The sequence below is a fragment of the Chionomys nivalis genome, chromosome 18, assembly GCF_950005125.1.
Source record: "Chionomys nivalis chromosome 18, mChiNiv1.1, whole genome shotgun sequence".
In the NCBI taxonomy this organism is placed as follows: Eukaryota; Metazoa; Chordata; class Mammalia; order Rodentia; family Cricetidae; genus Chionomys; species Chionomys nivalis.
The window spans coordinates 53,247,964-53,275,168 of NC_080103.1; the positions used below are offsets into that span (position 1 = coordinate 53,247,964).

The window sequence follows — 27,205 nt, forward strand, 5'->3', positions numbered from 1 at the left end:
TACAGATGGTTGTGAGCCACCATGTGGTTGCTGGGAATTGAACTCAGGACCTTTGGAAGAGCAGGCAATGCTCTTAACCTCTGAGCCATCTCTCCAGCCCCAAAATAAAATCATTTTAGTTAGAACTTGGAAACTATAGCAACTAATGTATCGTTGTAAGAGAGTGCTTTTTTTTATTTTGCCCTTCAACTTTGCATACTTGTTTTTACTTTTATCTTCTTGTGTATCTGTAATCTGAAGCAAGATTTAACTCTAAAATCTGTGCAATTGAATTAGGCATTAGTTTTTAATTTAAGAAGGGAGGAGAGAGGATTGCACACAGCCTTCCGAGTTCAGTGAGAAACCCTGTCTCAATAAAGCATGATGGGATGGAGAGAAGGCGCAGTGGTTTAGATCCCGGTTCTTGCCGAGGACCCAGGTTTGTTCACAGTACTCACACGGTGATCACAACCTTCTGTAACTCCAGTTACAGGGGATCCAGCCTCTAGCTTCTACATGGATGCACACACATGTTCACACACTCTATATACCACATGCACAATAACAAAAATAGTGAGTGTCTCGCAATGCACTTGTTCCTTTTAGTAGTATTACTCTTTGATTAAACACATCAACTTGCTTAAATATAAGGTGCTAATAGATTTATTTTTCTCATTCCAGTTCCTTGGAATGTAGTGCATGTGGATGCCCATCAGGAATGGTGTGGGATGGATAGTATGTGAAAAACAATGGCAGGACACAAAATACTGTGTCCAGCTACATAAATTTTTGGGTGTTGCTAAGGAGCTCTGAGAAGATCGGCAAGATGTGACTTCTAGCTTCGGCTTTGTCGTTGTGTCTGAACTATGTGTAAACAGTGTCTCATACAGGCCTGATATGCTATTACACAGTGAGAGAGATGTGGCCTGAAAGGTGAGGTCGTTCTAGACTTCAGAGCACTGGGCAAGAGCCTGTGATCCCTGAGAACCCAGAGCCCTAGCCACTTCCGAGATCCTTGTTCTTGTTATCCTTGGGCACGGAGGAGAGAGAACTGAAGAAAAAAATTTAAAAAATATGTATTTTATTTTTATTTTAGTTTCTCTGTGTAATCCTGGCTGCCCTGGAACTCCCTCTGTAGCCCAGTCTGACCTTGAATTTAGAGATCTGCCTGCTTCTGCCTCCCAAGTGTTAGGATGAAAGGTGTGCACCACTAGGCCTGGCTTATTTTTCAATTATGTGTCTATGTCCGTGTGAATATGGTTGCCTGTGGAGGCCAAAAGAGGAGTCATCCCCTGGAGCTGGAGTTCCAGGGGTGCAGGCTTCTTGATATGGGTGCTAGGAACGCAACTTGTGTCTAACGTGAGAGCATTAAGTACTCCTAACTGAACCATCTCTCTGGTCCCAAAAAGAGAGACGCTAGAATCAAGTTTTCCTTAATTAAAAATATTGAAAGGAAATCATCTCAAGATCTTATCGAGTATGTGTCATGTTTGCATCTTCAGACCTGGAGGGTGGAGATGGTCCTTCCGCAAGGGAGGGGTCGGGGTGGGGAAGCTGCCGCTTCTATTTGCCAACTAGCTGGTCCCAGGGAGGAACTTGGCTCTGGTGAGTAGGGTTTTACATAGCATCTATCTTTTATCAGCAGTGCCCCATACGGTAAAATGCAGGCTGTCTTATGTTCAGAGACAGTCACTTCTTACTGTTAGTGGGCTATGTGGTCTGGGAAGGCGCAAGGTTGCTAGTTTTAGAGACAGACCTAGTTTTGAACACCACTCATACTCGCAGGATTGCTGTAGCACTGGTTCTCAACAGGGGTCACAAGACCATCGGAAAACACGGATATTTACATTATAATTCATAACAGTAGCAAAATAATTATATGGTTTGGGTCGACACAGCATGAAGAACTGTACTAAAGGGTCCCAGTGTTAGGAGGGTTGAGACCACTGCTGTGAAGGGTCAGAGATTCAGCCCTTCCCTACTGCTGTTTCTCCTGCTCGGCACACAGTGGTCACTCATTGAGTAGATAAGGGTCTTCCATTGTAGGAGCTCTGAAGAGCTAGTCTAGCCAAGTGAGCACACGGGAGGCAGAGGCAGTGGATCTCTGAGTTCCAGACCAGCCTGGTCTTTAGAGCAAATTCCAGGACAGCCAGGACTACACAGAGAAACCCTGTATCGAAAAACAAGCAAACAGAATAGCTAGTCTAAATTATGTATCTGGAAATATCTGGCCTGGAACCTCAGTTTGCGATGAAGGATTTGGTCTAATTGCATTTGGGTACATGCTTAGGTTTAAAAGAGAATGGTAAATTTACATTTAAAAAAATTTTTTTTTCAGTAAATGGAAGGTTACTGAAAGCCTTGATTATACATGGACCTAATTCTTTGTTTATTATGAAGCGTCTTATAGCTTAATGCATTGTTATCGCTGCTATTAGATCACTGTTTTGCTCAATATTTATCTGTTCCTTATGTGAATTTAAAGGCTTTTATTAAAAATTAGTCTTCGTGAAAGTAAAAGAATGTTACTTGTGCTTTCTCATGACTTTTGGTCCCTTGAATGTTACTCAGATATCAATTAAAAGCATACTTTAATTCTTTAGTAACTTTCTATAGATCAAATAGTTTGCTTAGCATAAGACTTGAGCACCGTTGTATTTTACAATAAAGGCACTGTTCACTTGTTTATCCCTTAGAATTTCATAACACTTATATACCCACTTGGATTTCTAAATTAGAATTATATTTCAATGGAAAAAAGTTTTTGTGATTTGATTTTGATCTGTGAATATAATTAATATCATTTTTATTTTTAAACGTTTTAATAGCTGATCTGAAGTGACATGTCTTTCCTGCTGTACCTGACATTATTATGCTCTCTCGTTTCTCCTTTGAAGCAGACTTATTTGAAAATGTCTATGGGTCTCCATCGAAGAAAAGGGAACCTGAAGATGTACAGGATAATGTTGAGCTTAGAGGTCAGCAGCCCCTTAACAACATCACTGTCTCAAAGAAACGCAATTGGCTGTATCAGAGCACCCTGAGGTCTCAGAGTCTGGAAGAGAGTAAGCGATGCCAAGAGAGAAGCAATGTCCCGCTCTCCCCTGTGTCACCACCCAGATATGCGCTGTCGCGGCCTTTCTGCAAGTCCCCCAGGGAACACTACACACATGCGACATGTGATGCCGCCAGCTCCGCATTCTCAGGAAACTGCTCTTTAGACTTCAGTGAGGACAACGATGCTGATGATGAAGGGGAGATATGGTACAATCCCATCCCCGAGGAAGACGAGCTTGGCGCGGCGGGTGTCTTGAGTCTTGAGGAGGCGAATGCTACCACAGTGAAGCTCCCTGCTCTTCGTGCGAATGTGGTGTCTGCGAGAGACCTGAGGAAGGCCGAGCCGCATGGTGAAGAGCGACTGTGTCCTGCCCAGCATGCATGTGAGGTGCTGAGCACACGGTCAGATGGAATTAGCCCTGTAGACTCCATCCAGTCCACAGAGGTTATGCAGCAGCGCAGGCAAAGGTTAGGCCCCAGGACACGGGAAGGCATCACGGCAGAGGACAGCCCCGTGCTGAAATCTGCTTTTACAGGTAAACGTGAGTGTACACCTGATACTTCTATTTCCTACTCCTTGACAGTTCCTAGCACTAAACCCAGATGATGTCGGCTGTATGTGTGTATAAAGTGAAGACATTTCAGACCTGCATTAAGAGTGCTTGCTGCTCTTGCAGAGGACCTGAGTTTGGGTCCCAGCACCCACGTCCCTTGGCTCACAGTCAGCCACCTGTAGCTCCAGCTCCTGGAGGATCCAGCCCCTCTGGCTTAGTGCATAAATTTCTGTATTTAAGCATCTTTAATTTTATACTTCTCATAGCTGTTTTGTGTTTTAGTTGATATGATTCTAGTTTCAGTGACAATAGAATTTTGTAGTAGTTCAACTCTTAAATATTAAAAATCAAAGCAATTGTGTGTGTGTGTGAATGTGCATGTGTGTGTTTGTTCCAGTGTGGTGTGTGCACGTGTGTGCTTGTTCCTGTGTGTAAGTCAGGGCACACCAACGCTACAGAACTCGCGGAGGTTAGAGACAACCTTGGGTGTCTGTCCTCACCCTTCTTCCTTGTGTGAGGCAGGAAGTTCTTCTCATTGTTCACCACTGCGTCAGGCCAGGCTAGGCTGCACCTCTCCACCTCCCTTTCACTGTAGCAACACCTATTACTGACTCACATGAGCTCCAAGGATTTGAACTCAGGTTCTCATGTTTCTGGCAGCAGGCGCTTTCGCGCTCAGCCTTCTCTGTAGCCCTACATTTTGCTTTAATAAATTCCCTCTTGTCTGCTGTAGAATCTCTGAATGACTCCAGTAGGAACTGTCTATTAACAGTTTAGAAAAAGAATCAGATTATTAAATTCCTTAATAATTTAGGAAAACCCAGAGCAGTTTAATACACTGAGTAGCCTTTCTATAACAAAATAGGTTAATGTTAGATAAAACAGGACCCTGATTACTATAGAATGTTCTAGACCAGTGAGCCAGTAGGACTGTTTTGTGGTTGGCAGTACAAGGCATGCTTTGTCCGGTAGGCAAGCCCTTCATTTCTTACTAACTGTTCACCAGAAAAACTCAGTGTGCATACTCAGAGTAGTCTCTCTCTGCATGGAACAATGCTTGTCGTTAGGATACAGGGATGGGTGGAGGGCGACTTTCTTGGTAACGATTTAATTTGCTGATTCTAAGCAGTTAAACATGCTCACTTTAATCCTGAAATAGTTTTGCCAAGATTAGATTCTGGTATTAAGGTTATTGGATCTTTATCTAAAGGAGTATACAAGAATCTGAAAATAGGGCTGGAGAAATGGCTCAGCGGTTAAGAGCACTGACTGCTCTTCCAGAGGTCCTGAGTTCAATTCCCAGCAACCACATGGTGGCTCACAACCATCTGTAATGAGGTCTGGTGCCCCCTTCTGGCCTGCAGGTATACATGTACAATGAATATTATATACATAATAAATAAATATAAAAAAATCTGAAAATCGAATATGAAATAATTGGGATGATGCTGAACTGTGGGGGGCGTTTTTCATGACAGGGTTTCTCTGTGTAGGCCTGGCTGTCCTTGAACTCACTTTGTAGGCGAGAATGGCCTTGAGCTCACAGAGATCCTCCTGTGTCTGCCTCCCAGGTGCTGTGATTAAAGGTGCGCACCACCACCTGGCTTCAGAGAATATTTTTATTTTGTTTGATTAATTTGAAAACTTAGTAGGAACATGTACAGACTAAAAGAATGAAATTGATTAATCTGTCCTTTCTAACTGGAAAAATGGATTGTTTAGCATCTTCTATCAGTGTTGTGCCAGAACCAATTCACCAGGAAGTTTAATTGGATATAGAACAGCCTAGTAGACTTTCAGAACAAAGACAGCCTCTTTGCTGCCCAATTACAGACTTCTTTGTTTTTTAACTTTTGTTTTGTTTGTTTTTTTCGAGACAGGGTTTCTCTGTGTAGCTTTGGTACCTACCCTGGAACTAGCTCTGTAGACCAGGCTGGCCTCGAACTCACAGAGATCTGCCTGCCTCTGCCTCCCAAGTGCTGGGATTAAAGGCGTGTGCCACCACCGCCTGGCTTAACTTTTTTTTTTTTTTAATGGACACTGCTCTGTGCACCCCTTGGCTTTAGAGGGTATAAATACAGCAGTGTTAGGATGTTAGAGCTGTCCTTCTAGTTGAATGTTCTGAGCTAGAGGCATTTCCAGTTGCTCCAAAACTTAAGCCACCATGTAGGGATCTGCATTTGCTGGAGAGCACTGCAGAGGGATGTGTGAAAAGGGCCCTGCGGCCCTGACCACGGGAGCATCAGCTGGCTTCTAAAGCAGAAATAAGAAGTTGGTGCCCTTCTCTTTGTAGTAACTTCCTTTCTTGCTTTTAAGGTCCTGGGGTCTTGGTTTCTGCAAATAGGACTGAATTGAGAGCTGTGGAGCCGTCTTCTCCGAGCCCCAGCCCTGCGAAGAAAGGCAGTTCCATTACTTGGTCTTTGCCAGATAAAATAAAATCTCCATGCACTGTGAGGAAACTGTCCATGAAGATGAAAAGGTTGCCAGAATTCAGCCGGAAGCTGGGTGCCAGGGGACCCCCGCACGACATAAGCAGTCCAGAGAGTACCCCTTCCAAGTGCAGCTGTCGCCAGCTGCCGCATGGTGCCCCTCTCCCCTCTGGGAACCCGACCAGGAACGTCATAAGCCGGTACCATCTTGATACCACTGTTTCGTCTCAGCACAGCTACCAGAAGAAAGCTACCGGGAGCTCGAAGTATTCCTGTAAGGGTGGTTACCTTAGCGATGGAGATTCACCCGAACTTAGAACCAAATCGAGCAAGCACGGATCCGAGCACAAACTCGGGAAAGGAAGAGAAGCCATTCCGAGCAGTTGTAGCAAAAACGATATAGATATAGATGCCTTTAGACACTACAGCTTTGCCGATCAGCCCAAGTGCTCACAGTACATATCGGGCCTTATGAGCGTGCACTTCTATGGAGCAGAGGGGCTCAAGCCACCCCGGATGGATTCCAAAGACGTCTTCTGTGCAATTCAGGTAGACTCGGTGAACAAAGCCAGAACAGCTTTGCTCACCTGTCGGACGACGTTCTTAGACATGGACCACACTTTCAACATAGAGATCGAAAACGCACAGCATTTGAAGCTGGTGGTGTTCAGCTGGGAGCCCACTCCGAGGAGAAACCGAGTGTGCTGTCATGGCACAATTGTCCTGCCCACTCTCTTCAGAGTGACGAAGACACACCAGCTGGCGGTCAAACTTGAACCCAGAGGCCTTATTTATGTGAAGGTGACCCTCATGGACCAGTGGGAGAATTCTCTCCACGGCCTGGATAAAAGCCGGGAGTCCGTCGTGTTTGGTGTTGACATTCAGAAGGTTGTGGAGAAAGAAAACGCGGGGTCGATGGTGCCGCTGCTGATACAGAAATGTATCGTGGAAATTGAGAAGAGGGGCTGCCAGGTATTTCACTGTCTTTCCCCACTCTCTTCTTTATTGATGGCTTGTAAAGTCTGGGGAACAGGAATTAAGGTTGAAAAAACAAGAGAGATTTAAACATCCCCCCAACCCTGCTGTATTGATATTGCATTATTTTTGGAATGTGTCATAGCTTAGCTTTCGTTGCCCGTGATTTGAGAGCCTGCTAGATGATGCCACAGTTTATGTTGTGAGATGGAACTGCGTGGGGTTTAGGACTAGATTGCTTTACAGCGAATTGTCTTGAAAAGCTGATATCACAGAAGGACTTGGTTCTTTAATACATACTTCTGTGTGCTTTGAAATTCTGGGGCCATTCCAACAGTGGGTCACAAGACCTGGCTTGACACCTGAGATTAACCTCATCCTGATTCTCCCAGTTCCCTCTTCAGAAGTCCAAACTTACCCGGCTCTTTACTCTGGGTCCGTACCCAAGGTGAGGAGAGTTCCTAATGATCAGAACCCGTGTCCACATTTTGTTTGTTAATTTTATTATTTATGTGTACGGGTATTATGCCTGCTCGGTGTGTGCCCGGAGCCCATGGAGGCCCGAAGAGGGTGTTGCAATGCCCTGGAATTAGATTTACAGACAATCGTGAGGGGCCGTATGGATGCTAGGAATTGAACCAAGCTCCTCTGGGAGAACAGCCAGTGCTCTTAACCAGAGAAACATCTTTCCACACTTCTAAAATAGGACGCAAAGGCAACCTGTAGAAGAAACAAAACCCTGTTCTTTTTAACACAGTGTGAAAATTGTAGCCAGAAACGGGGTGTGTAACCTTCCAGAAGGACTTCAAGGCAGACACGTGATTCTTTCTCCAGTTGATGTTGCCTTTGGAGCAAGATTTTTGCATTACAGTCCGGCTTCCAGCCAGCTAATTTATGCATAACGTTTTCCATTTCCTCTTCTGTCCCCACCCCCACCTTGTGTAGAAGCTCAGAGATTAGGTAGATTTTCAAGTTAATCATTAAATAGAAACTTCAATTTAAAATTAAAATAAGGCTCTCAAGCAGTACTCTAGTAGTTTATGCTCTGAAAGGTGCAGAAAAACAGGTGCATAGAGAAGCTAGGCGATGGTGGTGCACACCTTTAATCCCTGGAGGCAGAGACAGGTGGCTCCCTGAGTTCCAGGCCAGCATGGTCTACAGAGTGAGTTCCACGACAGCCAGGGCTACACAGAGAAACTCTTTCTCAAAGACTGCTGCTTTTAGCAGTGATTCTTATTTGTATAAAAGTTTAAGGAAGATTCCTGGACTAGGCAGAGGCTCAGCAGGTAAAGGCTGCTGACCTGATTTGATCCCTGGGAACCCACCTGATGGAAGGAGAAAACGAGCCTGACCTTCACGTGTGGACTGTGGCACACGGGTGCACACTCAGGACAGATAACTAAATGTCTGTAGTCCAAAATAAAGATTTCCTGTGGCCCAGAAGCTCTCAGCAGCACATTTGGACTTCTGTTGTTTTTACTAGACCAGATAGGTAGCGGAGGCTGCTCCTGAACTCCTGACCCTGCTGTCTCCGCCTCCTAAGTCCCGACATTGCAGGTGTGCAACGCTACCTTGTGAGGATTGTGTTTCTGGGGGCTGGAGAGATGGCTCAGTGGTCAAGAGTTTTTGCTGCTCACTCTCTCACACTCACTCACACACACTTAAAAATAAGTCTTTTGGGCCTAGAGAGATGGTTCAACAGTTAAGAGTACTGACTGCTCGTGTAGAGGGACCTGGTTTCGATTCCGCCAACCACATAGTGGCTCACAGCTGTCTGTAAGTCCATTTCCAGGAGACCTAACATCCTTTTCCGGCCTCCATGGGCACGAGGCATTCACATAGTACACAGACATATATGTAGGCAAATACCTGTACACATAATAAAATAATAACTAAAAAAAATCGTTTTAGAAAGTGGCATATTAAGAAGTATTTGTTTTGAGTCCTTTCCTTCTTCCCCATCTGAGAGACCAAGTGGACAGGGGCTATTAAACCTGTACCTGCAGCCTGCCACCCAGTCCCCCGTCTATGTTTTGTTTGCTTCTTTGTTACTGTCTTTGCTTTTTCACTGCGAAAACCAAAGAGGAGGTGTGACATGGACATGTGATCTTGTAGCTGCTCTCTGCACACGGCTGCTTCTGCTTCTCCAGAGATCACAGTCATGGCCCGTCCACTGTAACTGAAGTGTTCATACCTCAGTCAGCCTCTGAACGGAGGGCTGTATCCTGAATGTCCTTCCTTTGCTGCACATGGCACATCTTCTTTAGCCTTTAAAAACCTGTGATGGGGGTAAAATGTTTGATCAGCTTATTGCCTACTGTCTTAAATAGTACTTTAGTCTCTCAGGTTTATTTTGTCTTCAGGTTCAAAGATATAAATTCTTACTATAGGACTTCATTATACTTAAATGGGCCTATATCAAAAGGACTATAATAAACTTGGTTCCTTTACTATGGAATCATTTCCCTTGATCTTATTTAACATTTGACCTATATTTTCTTTGTACTGCATATTTTAAACATATAGTTTAGCCTGAAATAACAAACTTAATTTATCTGTGGATTTTCCCCAGTAAATGGATTCTTTTTGTCAGGACCATGATAGAGAGGTGATGTCTCGAGATTTTATGTTGCCAGCCACCTGCATTCTCCGTTTTAATTATTATTTTATTTTATGTGCATGGTATTTGCCTGCATGTATGTCTGTGCACCATGTGTGTGCGCACCTACCTGTGTTTTCGCGTGTTTCTCGAGGAGGTATGCTAGCCCTAACATGCTGTTCTCAGTATGTATGCATGACCCAGGACTTCAGTTAGGAGTTTGAAATGAGAATTGTCTTTCTAGCACTTTCCTTGGCTTTCCCCTGTGTGGATCCTTTGGCAAGTAGGAGCACTTTGCGTGGGTCTTTCTTTGAAGTAGATTCAGGTTTTTGACCTTGTTTCAGTTAGTACAGTTAGTCATCGAGTTCTCTAGATATCATTTGCCCGCGTTGGTGGTGATGCTCTCCCGTATGGAGCCCAGCTCTCTGCTGTTCTCTTCTAGGTCACTTAGAGTACTCTCTGCAGATCCTTAATTCAAGCTTTTGAGGATTGCTCATGGCTCATTATTGTGAAATAGTTTTCTGTAACTGTTCCTTCAGCTCAGGGTGGCTGCTTTCTAAATAGCCTTTTGATTTGAAAGGATGGGTGGCAACCCCTTATTCTCCTTAAATTCAATCCCTGTCCTTCCCTCTTTCCCTCCCTCCTTTCCTCCCCTCTTCTGAGACAGGCCCTTATAGTCCAGACTGGCTTTGAATTGACTATGCAGCTAAGAGTGATCCTGAGTTCCTGACCCTCCTATTCCCAGGGACTGGAACTGCACCTGTGAGCCAGCACACCAGGCTATTTGTGCTGTGGGAGATTGTCGCTGGACTCCATACCCCCCCCCCCCATCTCCTTAAATTTCTTGAGGTTTAGTTTTTCAAAAGAATCCAGTAGATTAATCAGGGATTTTCTTAAAATTTTTATTTTATTTTATTTATTTATTTTTGAGATCAGTTTGGCTTCCTCTCCCTGGGTGCGTATTGAGCTTCCGAAGACGTAGTAATTAGAAGAGCTGGCGGTGGGTTCCTAAGACGTACTTTGTAGGTTCTGGTGAACACTGTCTGTGGAACTTTTTAAAGTAGGTTTTATTTTACCTTTTTATTATTTTATTACTATTTTACTTAATAGACCTTATTTTACCTTCTTAATTTTTTCATTTTATTTATTTACCTAAAACGTGTTTTTTCTCCCATCACTGTATAATCAGTTAATTTGAGATCTCAGAAGCTGCATTTGAGGTGTTGCGATGACAGGTTGCCAAGTTCACGTGATTTATGCCATTGCATTCATTATCTTCTCTGTAACGTGGCGTTTTGTTTCTAGGTCGTAGGCCTGTATCGATTGTGTGGTTCAGCAGCTGTCAAGAAAGAGCTTCGCGAGGCTTTTGAGAAGGATAGCAAAACTGTTGGTCTGTGTGAAAACCAGTACCCAGATATAAATGTAATAACAGGTAAAAAATAGATTTCATTTTGTGTTCATTCTGGAAAGACTACACCTGCAGGAGAGAAAGTGGAAATACACTTTTATGACCTGCGTTTGATTTGATTCTGTTCTGAAGTCTTACTTTCCTTCCCCCATAGACTGTGAGTCTTACTTTCTGAGGGGAGTTATTAAGATACGGCTCTATTCTTAAACAGCCAGTGATGGGGGAAGTGAGACCTGGGTTACATTCAGCACAGCAGATCCGAGTCTTCATGGGGAGAGCTAAAATGGCTCAGGAGTTCTATTTGACTGGTGCTTAGGTGATTGGTGGAAAGGAAATGGCCCATCTGATCAGAGAATTTAGATTATTTAATAGGCGGAAGGGGTCCAGTCAAGATATTTGAGTAGGGGAGTGGGGTCATTGAAGACTGTTTTGGGGGATGTTAATTTGGGAGCTGTGTGATGGGTTGAAGAGAAGGAAGTCAAGGAACCATGGTGCTTTTCCAGTGCAGCTGGGGTGGGGGTGGGGAGTGGGCTGGGGAGGTATGGGGATGGAGGGCGCAAACAAGCACCCAAAGCCAAGCAAGAGGAATGATTCTGAAACGTTGCTGGTCATGTACTATCAGCAGAAATAAATGTGTCGGAGTGGGGATATTGTTTTAGCTGCAGAAATGTTGGGGAAGTTGCCCACGAGGTTTTGAAGTAGGAGATAGGGATGGAGAGATCAAGTGGAGTGAGTTCTCATCTGCTGCTGAGGGAAAGTTGTAGTGAGGATTGAAGTCTCATTAAGTAACTCTGCAATCCTCCTGCCTCAGCCTTCCATGTGTTGGGGTTCTGGGTCAGCGCCACCGTGCCCAGCGTGCAGAGACATCTTTTTCCCAGTAGTGACGACAGCTGTCTAGGTGTCTAGCCCTGGAAACAGCACTAGCAATTGTGGGGACTTGAATAATGGGAGCTTGTTGAGAGTGACTGATAAAGGAAAGTCAATCCAAGACTGTCCATAAAAGTTTATAAAGACAAGAACTTGGGCGATCTAAAACTTTGGAGGCAGACGAAGAAGGAAGAGCCTTGGAAAGTTTGGAGGAGATGGAAAGTTTAGGAATGCAGAGCCAGGAGAGGTTCCAGACAGTGTGAGACAGCACTGTGGTGTCGAGGCGGGTATTGTGAGGAGAACAGGAATGGTGTTTGAATTTGAGGCTGCTCCTCACCTTACCAATAATCTTCTGGGTCTGTTTTTCCGCCTACAATTTCTTTCCTTTTAATTACTAACGTTTGGGGGCCAGTGTAAAGGTGCATCCATTCTGTTCACCTGGTTTTCATAGTTCACAGCTCCTGACCAGGCTCGTCTTCTCTCCCCTATGTGATCCCCTCCAACCCAAGACTATTGAGAAGCAAACCCAGACGTCAAAGCCTTCCATCCGTAGATGCCCCAGTGGGTTCCTCTGGCCTCAGGGTATTTTGATAGTTTTGTTTTCTATGCTTAGTTGTCTTAATAGTTTTTTTCTTGATGTGTTTTCTTATTTTATACACGATTAAGTTTAGGCAAGCATTTAAGAAAAATTCGCTTACTGCTTACTGATATTGTACCTTGAAGTTTACTTTTAGTGTTGCAGGTTAGGGATAGTTGAGGTTCTGGCTCGGGATGCTGAGTGGCTTATTTCTCTAGAGTGTTTTCTGTCATTTTGAACGATGTAACTCTGATCTCAAGCAGTTCACTACTAAGAGAAGCAAACCAAGGTATTTTTCCTCTCTTATGAATATTTCATTATTTACTTTCTTTTGAAACTTTAAAGATGATTTATTTTTATTTTACGTGCATTGGTGTTTTGCCTGCATGTATGTCTGTGTGAGGGTTTTGGATCCCCTGGAGCTGGAGTTACAGATGGTTCTGAGTCACCTTGTGGGTGCTGGGAATTGAACCCAGGTCCTCTGGAAGAACAGGCAATGCTCTTAACCTCTGAGCTGTCTCTCCAGCCCTCATTTTATGTTTTGAGACAGGGTCTCACTATGTAGTTCTGGCTGACCTGGAACTTGCTATATAGATCATGCTGGCCTCAAACTCACAGAGATGGTCCCGCTTCTTCCTCCCATGCCTTCTCTACCTGGCTTGGATGAATTTTTAACAAATCAGAAACTACGTCTTTTGTAAAGAGAGGCTTGTTACTTAAAAAAAGAGATAACATATAATTTGTAAAATTAGCAAAGGATTCGCTTTAAGAATTCATTAAAGGAAAATTGTATAGAGGTAGCTATTTCTAGGAAAGTATAAACTAAAAGTAAATTTTTGTCTCAGTGAAGCCTTAGCTTGGGAATAAGAGCGCCGCTGAGTATGTAGAGATGGAAGGTGTGATTTGAGTTGATTGTTTTGTTTAAGAAGGGACCTGGAGTCTGGATACTTGCAGTGTTTGTAGACATGAATATAGGTTCGCGAAGACCTGGTTTGTAACTTTCTTTTCTAAATAGGAGAGTCTGAAGCCACAAACTACATGGTTCTTGCCTCTGTTATTTGCACTATTCCATTTCAGTTAAACTATTTTACAAAAGAATTTGGAGCTCCTTTCTTGATTAAAAAAAATACAAAAAACAATGACATGATTTGTTTGAGAAACAGCGGTGGAATTGGGATAAATTACACACGGGGCCTCCAAAGACAGAGTGCCGTGGGTTTGGGAACTAGCCAGTGGTGACGTTGCCTCGTGTGTTTCCTCTGCATGAGCTACATTTCTGCATAAACTCTGGAAAACAATAGCTAAATGAGTCTAAACGCAGGAAAGGAACGAAATGCGTGCACTATGTGTTCAGAAGCTAATGTGTTTCTAGTAGTCCTTTCGTCTGGAACAGATGGAATGCATTGTGTTTTAGAACAGGCACAGGACAGAGTGTGTGAAGTCTGTCTAGTGAAATCTTTGATACCTTCTTTCTGCTTATATATTCCATCATTTTAAATGATTTTAACATGCAACCACCAAATTCCGAACACTAGATTCTTAGGTTTGTTATCCTGAGTGACTTGTTTATTGAGACGGAGCCCCACTAAATAGCTCCGACTGGCCTCGAATTTACAGTCCTGCATTAGCCTCCCAAGTATCAGGTAGGCTTCGTGACACATGTGCCTCCTGGCCTGGTGCCAGGTGACCTCTTCGTCAACTCGACGTCAGTGACTCACTCCTAAGATTCAGAATCCGTTTATTGCTAAAATTTGGAATTGTTTCCGTTCCAGTTCTAGCCTTTCCTGTCCTTCAGGCTTCCTCATTCCTTTTCCAGTTGCTTTTTCCCACTGAGTTAGCCTCCTTTAATTTACGTGTGCCTGCTGCTTTCTCCTAAGTCCCCGCTGTTACGGTGTTCTTTCCTGTGGTTCACTATTCAGTTATTTCCATCAAATGTCTGAGTGTCCTTCCATGGCCCCTTTTTGTTTCTCCCGGCTGGCAAAGCGTCCACCCCGCAATGCCAGTAGTTAATCTTACACAACAGCTTTATTGAGGCATAATTGCCATAAAATAAAATGAAGCACATGTATTTAAAGCATGCAGCTGGTGTTTTCACGTGTGTATGCGCCGTGAGACCATAGCCACAATGAGTGTCAAGGATACAAGTGTCCCCAGTGTCCCCTTATGTCCTCCTTCGTCTCCTCTGCATGCACAATCCACCACCCGACTGCCCCCATTCACAGGCAGCCACAGATCTTCCTACTGCCATAAGTTGGTTCCGTTCTTTAGAAGTTATATAATAGAACCATACAGGAGGGACTTTGCTTTTCCTTTTTATAAGCAAACAGAAGCATGTGGTTTTGTTTACTTGCAAATTTATTTTGAAACTCCCCCATGTCGTTCCAAGTGTCTATGCCAGACAGTGTTCCACTCTCTGCATGCGGTGGGTATGATGGCATTGGTGAATCCATTCATCTCTCGACCAACACCTTCCTGGTTCCCAGTGTGGGGTTGTTACCGGTAGAGCTTCTGTGACATTCATGTATCAGTTGTCAGCATATGTGTGTCTAGTGATGCCTAAGCTACACTGTCTTCTTGTTTAGGTTGTACAATGAGACTTGAATTTTCAGGTACTCTTATGGTGTGGATGGGAGATGTCCCTGAAGAAAGTGTGCAGGGATGGAGCTTGGGGCCATGACAGGGTCATGAGGGCTCTGACTCAGTGGATTAACCAGTTGGTGGATTTATAATCTGATACCATTATTGGAAGATGGTGGAAAGATGGAAAACCTGCCCTGGTTGAAGGAGCTATTTTACTGGTTTGTGACCTTCAAGGTTGCTCCTTGTCCCTGGTCTCTGCCTCCTGCTCTCAACGTCCCAGCAGCTAGAAGCTAGAAGGTAGAAGGTAGCTCCTTCTCCATGCCCCTCCATTGAGCTGCTGCTTTACCACAGACCTAGCCATGGAGCCAGCCATGAACTGAAACCTCCAAAACCATGAGCCAAGTTAAACTCTTCTTTAAAATATTACTTGTCTTAAGTCAGGCCTGCTGTTGCCTGCCTTTAATTCCAGCTCTTGGGAGGCAGAGGCAGGTGCATCTCTGTGAGTTCAGGGTCAGCCTGGTCTGCATAGTGATTTCCAAGGCAGCCAGCTGTGTAGAGAAGACTCAATGAAACAAAACAGAAACAACAACCAAAGGTTTCTTGTTTCAGATATCTTGTCACAGTGTTGGAAACTGATACATGAACCAGCGTGTCCCACTATGCTGCTTCTCCTTTTTGTAGTCTAGGTCCTTTGTGTTCCGTATAACTGCAGGAATCACTTTGTGGATAAATGAAGGCCTCCTGGGGGCTGAGGCTGTGTCCAGCACTGAAAACCTAGGTTCAGTTCCTGACCCTAGCACTGCCCCTGCTGTGGGGGTTGGAGGAGTGGGGTGGGGGTTGGGGGCAGGATGAGGGGGTGAGGGGCATGGGGTGGGGGCAGGATAGGGAGTGGGGTGGAACTTTTTGGATCAGTTTATACGTTTTGGTGACAAAGTAGATTGATTTTGTTTTACTTATTTGGTAACAATGGGGATCAAACCCAAGGATCATACATGCTAGGCAAGCACTCTCACTGAGTTATGCCGCTTGCTCCTGGCTGGGATTTTGTTAGGGTCTGCATTGATTCTGTAATCAGTTTAGGGAGTGTTGTTATCTTCAGGTACATAAACACAGACTGTTTTTAAGCTCCCCTATAATTTTTTCAAGAGGAATTGTTAGTTTTCTGAGTAAAATTTCGTACCTTTTTTGTTTCCCGCAAGTATTTAATTCTTTTTGGTGCTGATGTGTTGGGATTGCTTCTTTTTCTTTTCTCTCTCTCTCTCTCTCTCTCTCTCTCTCTCTCTCTCTCTTTCTCTCTCTCCCCCACTTGTCCTTTCTCCCTCCCTTCGCTGTGCTGCACCCCTTGCTCTCCAGTGTCTACAAATACATCACCCCTCTGATGCCCTTGTCTTCTCACACCACAGAGAAGGACGCCGCCTTCAGGGGTGAGCAGTGCCTTCTGCTTTGACAGCTCAGTGAGTCTTCTCATCCTCCCCGCTTCCCTGGGTGTGGGATACACATGATCTTCCCGACATCTTGAACTGACTCCACCCCTTCCTGCTTTCTCAGGAGTCTCTGCTTTCTTCTCTGGGGACTTCCCGAGTTGGTTCCAGCCCCTCTCTCCTGGGCCTTGGAGACCTTTCCGCTGTCTTCTTTCATGCCCATTCATCTAGCCAGCCGTCTGGCTCCGTCCTTTACCGCTTGCCAGCACAGCTGATGTCCTTTTCTCAGGGCTCTTCTCTTTGTGGTCCTTATCTCTATTGCCATTAGGTCATTGGCTCCTAGACCTTGCTACAGAAACGCTTTGCCATGCACTCAGAAGAGGAATTTGTTTATAAATACATGCATGGGTCCTGGCAGGAGATCCTGATGCAGTGGGGCAGGAATGGGCTGCTCCCCCTGGCATTTATGGCCATTCTTTTCTAACCAAGTTATTGTGTATCATTTGGTACCCCAGAGTCTGTCTTGACGCAGCTTTTCCTTGTCCTCCTTGGCAACATGCATGCCTTTCTATTCATCCCTGAGAGCACCTTTTCTGACCACGTGGGTCTTTTGTCATTTTTCCTTAGCTGTGTTTGAGAGAGCTCTTCCCTTTGGAGCTATTTCCTAGTCATCTCTTGACACGGCTTTTATGCTTCCCAGTACTCTGTCTCTCTGTCTCTGTCTCTGTCTCTCTCTCTCTGTCTCTCTCTCTGTCTCTCTCTCTCTCTCTCTTACACACACACACACACACACACACACACACACACACACACACGAGCTCAGTTATCAGGCTGTCCTGTGACAGAAGATGAGATGACCTTGAACTTCAGGTCCTTACACCTTCCACAGTCATCTTTAAGTTGCTCATTCTCGGTCCAGCTCTTTGCTCCTGTCTCCTAAGCCTCCTAACTTTTGTATGAAGCAAACTTACACATCCCATAGACACTCTGCCTACCTGCAAAACTGTCGTTTCTTCTTGTGGCCCCTAATTTTAAGCAATATCACTAAGACTCCGTTGGATGGCGAAGCCCTAGACATGGCATAGAGGCAGGTTCTGCCTTCCCTTTTGCTACTGAATTAAAGTGTTTTTAAAAATACATGTACTATAGTCATCTCTTGACACAGTTTTTATGCTTCCCAATATTCTTCAGACTTCTCTTAATTTTCACAGTGAGAAGTCTGATGCCTTCCGTTCTTGACTTCTGTTTAATGTACTTGGTATAAGAAGTGATCCTTTTCCTTTTGAATGACAGCAGAACATTGGAGACTAACGATCTATTATATCTAAGACTCAAGTGCAGAGTTAGAGAGGAGATATGTTGATGTCCCTCGCTGATTTACAAAGGCTTTGGGCAGTTGGTGTCCCTTCAGTACCCACTAAAAAGTTTACAAGCTCAAAATTTGGGCAGTTGAATAGTTTACAACTAACATGCATTTGTCCTACTTCCTTAACTGCTTGCACGTGTGGAATCTTCTCGTGGGGGCAGTCAGGAGAGCTTATATATTAAGAACATCTTTCATCATGACTTAGCAAAACTATGGAAATTATGTCTGTATTTTAGCGTGTTCCAAACAGAGTTAATTACTAAGGAAACTTACACGATTGCAAATCGCCAGTGTTTTTTGATAATACTTTTCATGTTGCTGTTTATATTGTTTTCAGTCGAATGTCAAGTCGACTGCCATAGCGCTTGCATTTTTGAAGCGTTCCCTGCGCTTACTCCACTGCGGAGACCCATCAGGGCTGTCTCTGGTCTGTTTCCATAGGTGTCCTTAAGGACTATCTAAGAGAACTCCCTTCTCCACTGATAACGAAGCCGCTGTACGAGGCTGTGTTAGACGCGATGGTGAAAAGCCCTCTGAAAATGCCCCCAAATGGCTGTGAGTCCGAGTCCAGTGACTCCAAATTCACCGTCGGTCTGCTGAACTGCTTGCCAGATGTTGAGAAGGTGAGTGTATGTGATCGACGTCTTTCCTGAAAGCTCGCACGAGCCCGTGCTGAAGTGCCGTCACTGCACAGTCTCCTACGTCTCTGACATTCGTGCACTCGGGTTTAGGCTCTGCCGTTTCCACTTCTTGAATGTGTCCAGAAATCAGTTTTGTGTTCTCTGTGTGTGACTTTAGCCTAAGCACGCATGTGCCTTCTAAGTTCTGCTTTGAAGGTTTATTTTATTAGCCAGGCAGTGGTAATGCATACTTTTAATCCTAGCACTTGAGAGGCAGAGGCAGGCAGATCTCTCTCTGTGAGTTCAAGTTCAGCTTAGTCTGCAAAGTGAGTTCTAGGACAGCCAGAGCTACAAAAAGAAAAAGAAAAAGAAACTGAAGGAAATTTCTAGCAAATAAAAACTAGAGAACACTTTATCTATCACCCATCTGTCTGTCTGTCTATCTATTTATCTATCTAAAAAGTTTATGTGTGTGTAAAGTGCTACTGTGTATGTATGTCCCCCATGTGCTTGCATGGTGCCTAAAGAGGCCAGAAGAGGGTGCCAGATCCCCTGGGAGCTGGCGTTCCAGGCCATTGGGAGCTGTTTGATCTAAGTGCTAGGAACTGAACTCTGGTCCTCTGCCAAAGCACCAAGCATTTTTAACCACTCAGTCATCTCTCCAGTCCCTGAATAGCAGTTCTAAATTCACATTCATTGGTTTAATATAATTTATAAAGAAATTACACCTCATTTCTTGGAATGTTGATAAAATATACTACTACTTTGGAAAAGGATCATTCTTTTCCTTAGGTGCTTAAAATTTAGATAGTTTTTGAGTCAACTTCCTTAATTAACTTAAGAATTTAAAACAGACCAGAAAATGTAAAAGACATTGAATCAAATATATTTTGCTAGGCTCTGCAAAAAAAAAAAAAACTACCAAAATAAATGCTATTTTCATTTGAAATTTCAAAAAAAAAAAAAAGAATTTAAAACAGTATTTTCTCAGGAAATATATACCCAAATATAAATATTTGATTTTTTTGAGATAGGGCTTCTCTGTGTACCCTGGCTTTCTTGGAACTCTCTCTGTAGACAAGCTGGACTTGAACTCAGAGATCCACCTGCCTCCGCCTCCCAAGTGCTGGGATTAAAAGGCACGCACTACCATGCCTAATTCAGAAAATACATTAAAAATTCTAACCATTATTTTTTCCTTTTTATAATTTTGTGTGTTTATAAAATATTTATTGGTTAAAAAGCATGGTGGGGAGATGAGAAGCATGGTGTCCTTTTTTAGTAGATCAATCACTGCAGTCCTGGCCCGTTTCTAAGTTCAGGCTCCCTGGTGTGGCAGTCCAGTGCCCTAGTGCAACCCCAGGGTCACTTCGAGGACGAAGGAGCGAGTTGATGGGAAATGTATTTTCCGAAGGGGGCCCATTGGAATTCAGAATATGTTGCTAATCTTTTACGTGGCCATCTAACCACTCAGTGGATTAAGTTATGTTTGAACATATTTATCAGGCAACCCTAAAGATGTTGCTAGATCACCTGAAGCTGGTGGCTTCGTACCACGAAGTGAATAAGATGACCTGCCAGAATCTGGCTGTGTGCTTTGGACCAGTGCTGCTCAGTCAGAGGCAAGAGACTTCGCCCCACAACAACAGAGTCTTCACGGATTCCGAAGAACTCGCCAGCGCTTTGGATTTTAAAAAACACATTGAAGTTCTTCATTACCTGCTCCAGCTCTGGCCAGGTAAAGGGGTCTCTGGACGTCTCTTTAGCAGCCACGGGATGCACGGGTTAGCTGATGATTACAATGCCTGGATATAATTGGGGGGGGTGGGCGCAAGGTCTAGATTTTTGCTTTTTTTTCAATACTGAAGAATTGACACTTGCTACTTATATTTTGTGTTTGCTCGTAACGTTGTAGACATATGAGCCATTGTACACATTTCGGGTGTAGTAAGAACCGAATCGGGGTGCTAATTGTACCACATACAGTGAATGCACTGACCTTGGCAAGCTAAGTTTCTAGACTTCGTGTGGCAGTTAAGTACAAGGATGTCCTTAATGTGTAGCATAGTTTTGAGCACATTATACTCAATTATTAATTTATTTTCTCACTTTAATTTGTTCTGAAGCAAAATTCATTTTTCTTTTTAAGTCTATTCTTTTTGTAGTCTTAAGATTTATTTTATTTTTATTTACGTGATGCGTGCCTGTATATATCAGAGTCTGAGAAGGCCAGAAGAAAGGTTCCCTGAGGCAGAAGTTAAACAGGTTTTCTCTCCAGCCCATGTCCAGTCTTTCTGACAGAATTATTGTACACATGGTTATTTTTAAATTACCTTAGCTCCTGCTGGCAATTATCTTTGATATTTTGGTCTTAAAAAATTTGATTTTCATGGTACTGAGATGAATCGGTGGTTCGAGCACTAGTCGCTCTTCTAGAGGACCCAGGTTCAACTCCCAGCCCCACAGGGTAGCTTACAACCGTCTGTAACTCCGGTACCAGGCAATCTGATAGCCTCTTTCTCCCCTCTGTGGGCATGAGTGATTTGCATAGTGCATATTACATATATGCAGAAAAAAAGCATACATAGATAATAGAAAAATTCTTAAAATTTGGTTTTTACATTTTCTTTATTTTGTGCGTGAATGTGTGGGGCTATGAATGTGCACCTGAGCTCTGAGGACCACTTTTCTCCTTCTTCCTTGCGGGACTGCAGGTCCTCACCCTCGTGCAGTCAGCGCTTACTCACCGAGCCGTCTTCCCAGCATCCCTCCCCCCACTTGTCTCTGCCACACACACCTCTATGTGTATGTAAATTGGAATAGATTTATTATTGACTACCTTTTATTTTTCTAGGATTTATTTTATTTTGTATGTGTGTTTTGCTTGCATATCTGTCTATGTATTTCCTGTTTAAATTTCCGTGGAGGCCAGAAGACGTCAGAGCTCCTAGAAATGGAGGTACAGACAGTTGGTAGCAGTCATGTGGGTGCTGGGGACTGGACCCTTTTCCACAGCCAGTACTCTTAACCTCTGAGCCATCTCTTCAGCCCATTGGCTGTATTCTAATGATAACTTAAACAGCTGTCTTGTGTTCAACATCGTATTCCAGAGACTTTCGTTGCTGGTTGTAATCATAACCTTTTTCTATAGCCTGTTATTTTTATTGGAAGTACCCTAGACAAAAGACGGAACCTGGCAGAGGATGAGGGGAAACAATAGTTTCCCCCTCTAAATTGCCTGTTCCAGCTCTTGGGAAAGGTGGACAGTGTGTCAGTAAGGTGCAGTTACTGCGTCTTTGACAACCGAGGTGTGGCGTAGAGAGTGTCAGAACCGTCCAGCGCATTCCGTGGAAGGTGCACAGTCAACTACTCTTCTGGGGTTCTTCTTTACTGTCAAAGAGTTTCCTTCAGCCTCTTCTGTTATCTGTCTGTCTATCTGTCTGTCTATCTATCTATTTATGTTTTTTTCTTCTTTTTTCTTTTTTTTTTTGGTTTTTTGAGACAGGGTTTCTCTATGGTTTTGGAGCCTGTCCTGGAACTAGCTCTTGTAGACTAGGCTGGTCTCGAACTCACAGAGATCCGCCTGCCTCTGCCTCCCAAGTGCTGGGATTTTTTGCTACACATTTTTCTTTCTCTGTTGATCTTAGCCTCTCCCCCTCATTTGGGGCAAGAGGTAATTTACTTTGAGATTTCTGTTGGTAAAGTCCTGTCTTCAAAGTGAGAAGCCTGTTATGTTAGCCCCTGAAGGTAATGCTACCCTGCCCTCCGCACTCCCTGCCCATCTCTCTCTGGCAGCGGCTCTGCAGCTGGGTGAGCTAGGGTCCTGGCGCAGTAGAAACATTTATACTTTTAGGGGACAGTCTTCTTTTTATATGCTTTGTGTTTGGGGCTTTTAAAAAATGCAATGGGTTTGCAATTGGAAAGAATCCTGGATGCCATTGTGAATCCACCCTTATTTTCAGAGTAGGGACATAGATTTAAGGTTGTCGCTGTTCCACGTTCCTCATGATGAATACATTTGGGGCGGGTTTCCTGCTCCTTACTAGGTTCCCGAATTTGTGAGGTCATTGGTGATATTTACCTGCCCCGTAGTCTGAGTTCCTCGCACTAGTGGTCACCTAATATAGTTCTATTAAATAAAGGTGTTGTTTTCTAAATGAAAGCAATATAGGGAATTAGAATCTACAGGTATAAAATATAAGGAAAATGCTTTGAAGCGTTTCCAGCACCCTTATTTGGCAGCATTTTCTTCAATCTGTTGAAAACAGGCAGTCGGTAGCAGCATAGGGAAAGGCAGACCTTCAGGGTTAAGGTTAGCCATTTTCCTTATAAATTTGTAGGAAAACGTCGCAGTATCAATAGTCTAAGAAGACATCCACATTGATGTTTCAGAAATTGAATTCTTAGAATAATGTAAAGATTTAATTGGTTTCTTGAGTGGTCTCCAAAGAAACTAAAAGTAGAGTTTCAGTAGAGTCCTGACTGAGCAGGAGAAACAAGGGTTTTCTCCAGATTGCCAGTGTGCTGTTGACTGCTTGGCAGAAACTTCAGGCCCAAAGTGAGGACAGGGGTAGCACAGAGGGTACGGGAAGAAAGTGAGGAAGCAGCGAGATAATAAGATCAGGCGCGTCTTGTGTCCTCCTCTGGTACTGGGCACAAATCTGTACATGTACATACGTGCAGCCACAACATTCATCCACAAAATAGATCTTTAAAAATGTAATAAATAGAAATGTTAAAAACATACAGTGTACAGTTGCTAAAAGAAAAGTTGAAATATGTAAAATATCTCTGTAAAACATTGGAAATATTATTTTAAGTGGAAGACTCAGATGTGTGTACCGTTCTTGTTTTCTTTTGCAAACAAATCTTCATTCTGTGTTGCAAAATTGATGTTATCACTGGCTTATGTCCCCTTATCCTAGAGAGGGAGCTCTAAGGGAAAGGCAGAAGAGAATAAACAAGCAGAAAGAGATAATGTGGCTATTCTTAAATAATTATGTCTTAGCATTTTACACAGTCTGTTTTCTATGCAGAAGAACCTTAGACAAATAAACGTTGTTCTCAGTAAGCAATGTAAGTCTTGTTTTGTGTGAAGTCACGTGTGTGTGTCATCGGCTGTATGACCAGTACAACACAGGATGATAGAATGAAGCTTATCTCAGAAGAAGATAGTCTAAATCCAAAGAACGTTATTTGAGGCTGTGAAATCTCTAACCAGAATTGGAAAATAAAATACCTGTGCTATTTCCAGGCAGAAAAAATGAAGACTATTAGTAGCTAATGCTGTGTAATCACTCAGGTAACAATGATCAAGTCTAATATTCATGCATTTTATCAAAGGGAAATTTGGGCTGCTTGGTATTGATGACACACTGCTAACTGCAAAAAAGCCCATTAAGGTCAGAGCTAGAACGATCACTGTAGAAGCCTTTGCCTCACCTAGATGTTTGTAGAGAAGGAACTTCTTGTTCCATGCCCTTTACGCGCCATGGCTTGTCTGCTTTTTGCTATAGTCCCGGAACTAGCTCTTGTAGACCAGGCTGGCCTCGAACTCAGAGATCCGCCTGCCTTTTGCTATAGTCTTTAAGAGCAGCTACCAGCTTAGAATGACAGCTAGACAATTAACGTGCACAGAAAGTTGGTCAGTGTTGCGAGTTTTATTGGGGAATGTTTTTATTTAGCATGAAGTAGTACCACTGAACGTTCTACTAGTCTCTATGCCTAATCTTGATTGCATCTGGTGGAAGAGAAATCACTGTAGGGTGCTTTCAGTAGAACGCATGTCTCAAGTGCATGTTTGTAGTTGATCATTAAATGGCCTCTTTGTGTGCTGTGTCTGTCCCAGGCCGGTGGCCATTACTAAAGTACACATATTCATTTCTAGTGCAACGTTTAACTGTGAAGGAACCCACTGACAGTTTGTGCCTGGAGCAGTCATCTCTGCATTATCTGAGGCGAAAGAAAGAGCGGCCATATGTATTGAATCTGAGCAGCGCAGACTCGTCGGGGGTGCTGAGGCCACGGCAGGCCAGATTGGATAGCCCACTCAGCAATCGCTACGCAGGGGACTGGAGCAGCTGTGGGGAAAACTATGTTCTAAATACGAAAGAAAATCTCAAGGATTTGGATTATGATGATGTTCCCCTAGAAGATGGAGAAAATGCAGATTACAGCAAAGTGGATGGAGCAGAGGTCACGCTTGAGCAGCGAATCCCCATGTCTAAATCGTGCACGTTTCAGACGTACTTGACAATGGAGACCATTGAGTCTACAGTGCATCAGAAAGCCAACCTCAGAGATCTGCAAGAAAGTATCGATACCTTGATTGGCAATCTGGAACGTGAGCTCAACAAAAACAAGCTGAATATGAGTGTTTGAGATGGACGGACGGGCTGTTTTATTTGTGATGATGTCATTAGGTGTCAGGTCCATCCTCAGCGTCCTGTCTTATTCCTCATGGTGTCTCTCTTGTTTTGTTTTTAAATGTTGAAACTGCAAGTTAATTCCTAATATGTTCATGTGATTCACATATAATCACTAATCATTAATACGGTTATTTTAGTTATGAACTGTTTTAGGGTAAAGGTAACTTTGGGGACATTTTAATACACCTTGCAGGTTGGATGGAGGAAACTTGGAGGTGTTTATAAGGGTCAGGGACGTTAGTACCCCTGCGCGGCCTCAGTGCATTGTGAACTGCTCTTCTGTAGGTGGAGACAGATGTCCCCTGCAGAGAACACTGCAGCTGGCCCAGCTGATGTGCAGTCAGAGTCCTTGTGCAATGTCATTTGGTCACATTTCATTTGCAATACGAATGCTGCTACAAGAAAACTTTTTATAAATGTAAAATTATACAGATATTAATGTATTTTGTATTAACATTCAGTAATTATTTAAGCTTATAAAATTAAATATTTTTATGATTCTGAAGGTATGTATATATTTATATAAGTGCATTGTATATATAGGTTTTACCTGAGGAAAGGGGTTGACTGTAGAATTCCATGTATTTTAAAAACTATGTGTCATGAGGCCAAATTTATTAGCTTAAAAAAATGTGTTCTTCAGGGAAAGATTGTTTAAGTTAAAAGCTAAGTTAGGGAAGAACCACTTGAATAGAAGCACAGCAGAGACGTGTGAGTAGAAATGGCAGCCCCCATTCTGCTGCATGCATCCCAAGAAAAGTCATGCTTCCAGCTGAGCCCTTCAGCCACTGACTGGGCCAAGTGACCAGCACTCGTGACTTAAGGAAACCTCACCTGTTCTTTGTCTTTTTTTTTTTTCTGTGAGACTTAAAGTATTTGTTTGTAGCGGTACGCTTAAAATGCTGACTTCATAATTGCCCTTGTTTCTAAAGAAGTCATCTTGCCAGGATGCTACATGGTACAGATTTTTTTTTTTTTATTAACTTATTTTGGCTAAGTACATCTTTGGGTAGTTGTTACAGAGATCACAGTGGTGTTTGACAAATCTAAATTTAGAAGGCTTTTAAAAATTAGATTGCAGTGTGTATAAAAACTTTTATGCTTACAGAGTGCGTAGTTTTAAAAGTGTGTGCAACTCGAGTTGCTGAGTTTGCAGTGTGACAGCTACGTCAAAACTGGTTTCTCGGTGTTTTCTAATAGTAAAGTCTGTAACGGCCACTCTCATGTGAGGCGCGTAACACCCAGGTATTTAACTTGAAAGCCACTAGTATAAAGAAAATAGCTATTTTTGTATGAGACTTTCATTTTTTTAAAGCTTGTAACAAATCCCAGAGACTGTAACAGGTGTATGTCCTGAGTAAACAGTGTTTTAAATGTTTTGTGAGGACGGTGTCTCTGTTCTCTTCCCTTTCTGTCATGCACACTATAGAAATTAAGACGTGGCTCCCATTAAAATATTGTAACAGTGCCAGGCTGTTATAGCTGATTTTAAGGATCACTTTTACATAGTTTTATAATTTTTATTTTATGTGCATTGGTGTTTTGCCATGGGTGTCGGGTCCCCTGTGGGGACTGGGGATTGGACCCAGGTCCTCTGGTAGTGCAGTCAGTGCTCTTAACTATCATGTTCTTATTTCTCTGTGTAGCCCTTGCTGCACTGGAACTGTCTGTGGAGCCAGGCTGACCTCTGCCTCTGCAGTGCTGGGACTAAAGGCGTGTGCCATCACCGCCTGGCTCTCCTTTGTATTCTTAAGTGAGCTATCCATAAATATATATGAAATTGATGTCCAAAATTGGAATTTTCTGGAGTCTGAAATACTTCAAGGCCTGTTCTTACTTTATTTTTAATGAGAATAGTTCTTGATCAGTCTCTGTGGCTTGATTACTTGATTATGTTAGACATTTTTTTGTCGAATCACTGTCAGAACCAAAGCCTTTTTTATTGCCCCGCTGCTTCCAGAATCACTACATGTATGTGCCTTCACATAAACATTTTAAAAAAATTACACTTTATATTTGTGTGTGTGTGTGTGTGTGTGGTGTGTGTGCTTGGGGCGGGGAGACTGACACCTCACATGGCATGTGTATGGAAGCCGTAGGGATCAAACTCAGGCATCAGGCACCATGCATGGTGTAAGCATCTTACCTACTAAATCTTCCCCGTCCGGAGCAAGTCCTCACTGATTCGCGTTCAGACCCACATTCTTCAGCTTCTGGATCCGTCCAGTCATGGCAATCTCTAGGTGCTTGCTGAGAACGTGGAGGTCCTGCCTCTGCTTGAGGATGAGCAGGGCACATCAGAGATGAGCTTGGAATCTCTCCGGGTCTCATCCGGCCGTCCTTTC

The 27,205-nt window shown here is 43.3% G+C and overlaps 1 protein-coding gene across 2 annotated transcripts in view; it reads left to right on the top strand.

Moving 5' to 3' along the window:
* Syde2 (synapse defective Rho GTPase homolog 2) overlaps positions 1–26,185 on the top strand; it is a 33,601-nt gene extending 7,416 nt beyond the window's left edge. Inside the window, exons 2-7 of one of the 2 annotated variants that reach the window (XM_057792860.1) lie at positions 2,877–3,572; positions 5,907–6,991; positions 10,899–11,025; positions 18,254–18,435; positions 19,939–20,170; positions 24,320–26,185. In XM_057792860.1, the coding sequence (XP_057648843.1) occupies positions 2,877–3,572; positions 5,907–6,991; positions 10,899–11,025; positions 18,254–18,435; positions 19,939–20,170; positions 24,320–24,813 (2,816 nt within the window). In that variant the 3' untranslated portion in view covers positions 24,814–26,185. The remainder of the gene's footprint in view (positions 1–2,876; positions 3,573–5,906; positions 6,992–10,898; positions 11,026–18,253; positions 18,436–19,938; positions 20,171–24,319) is intronic. The other variant, XM_057792861.1, reaches the window with a different exon arrangement.
* Positions 26,186–27,205: the final 1,020 nt, after the last annotated feature.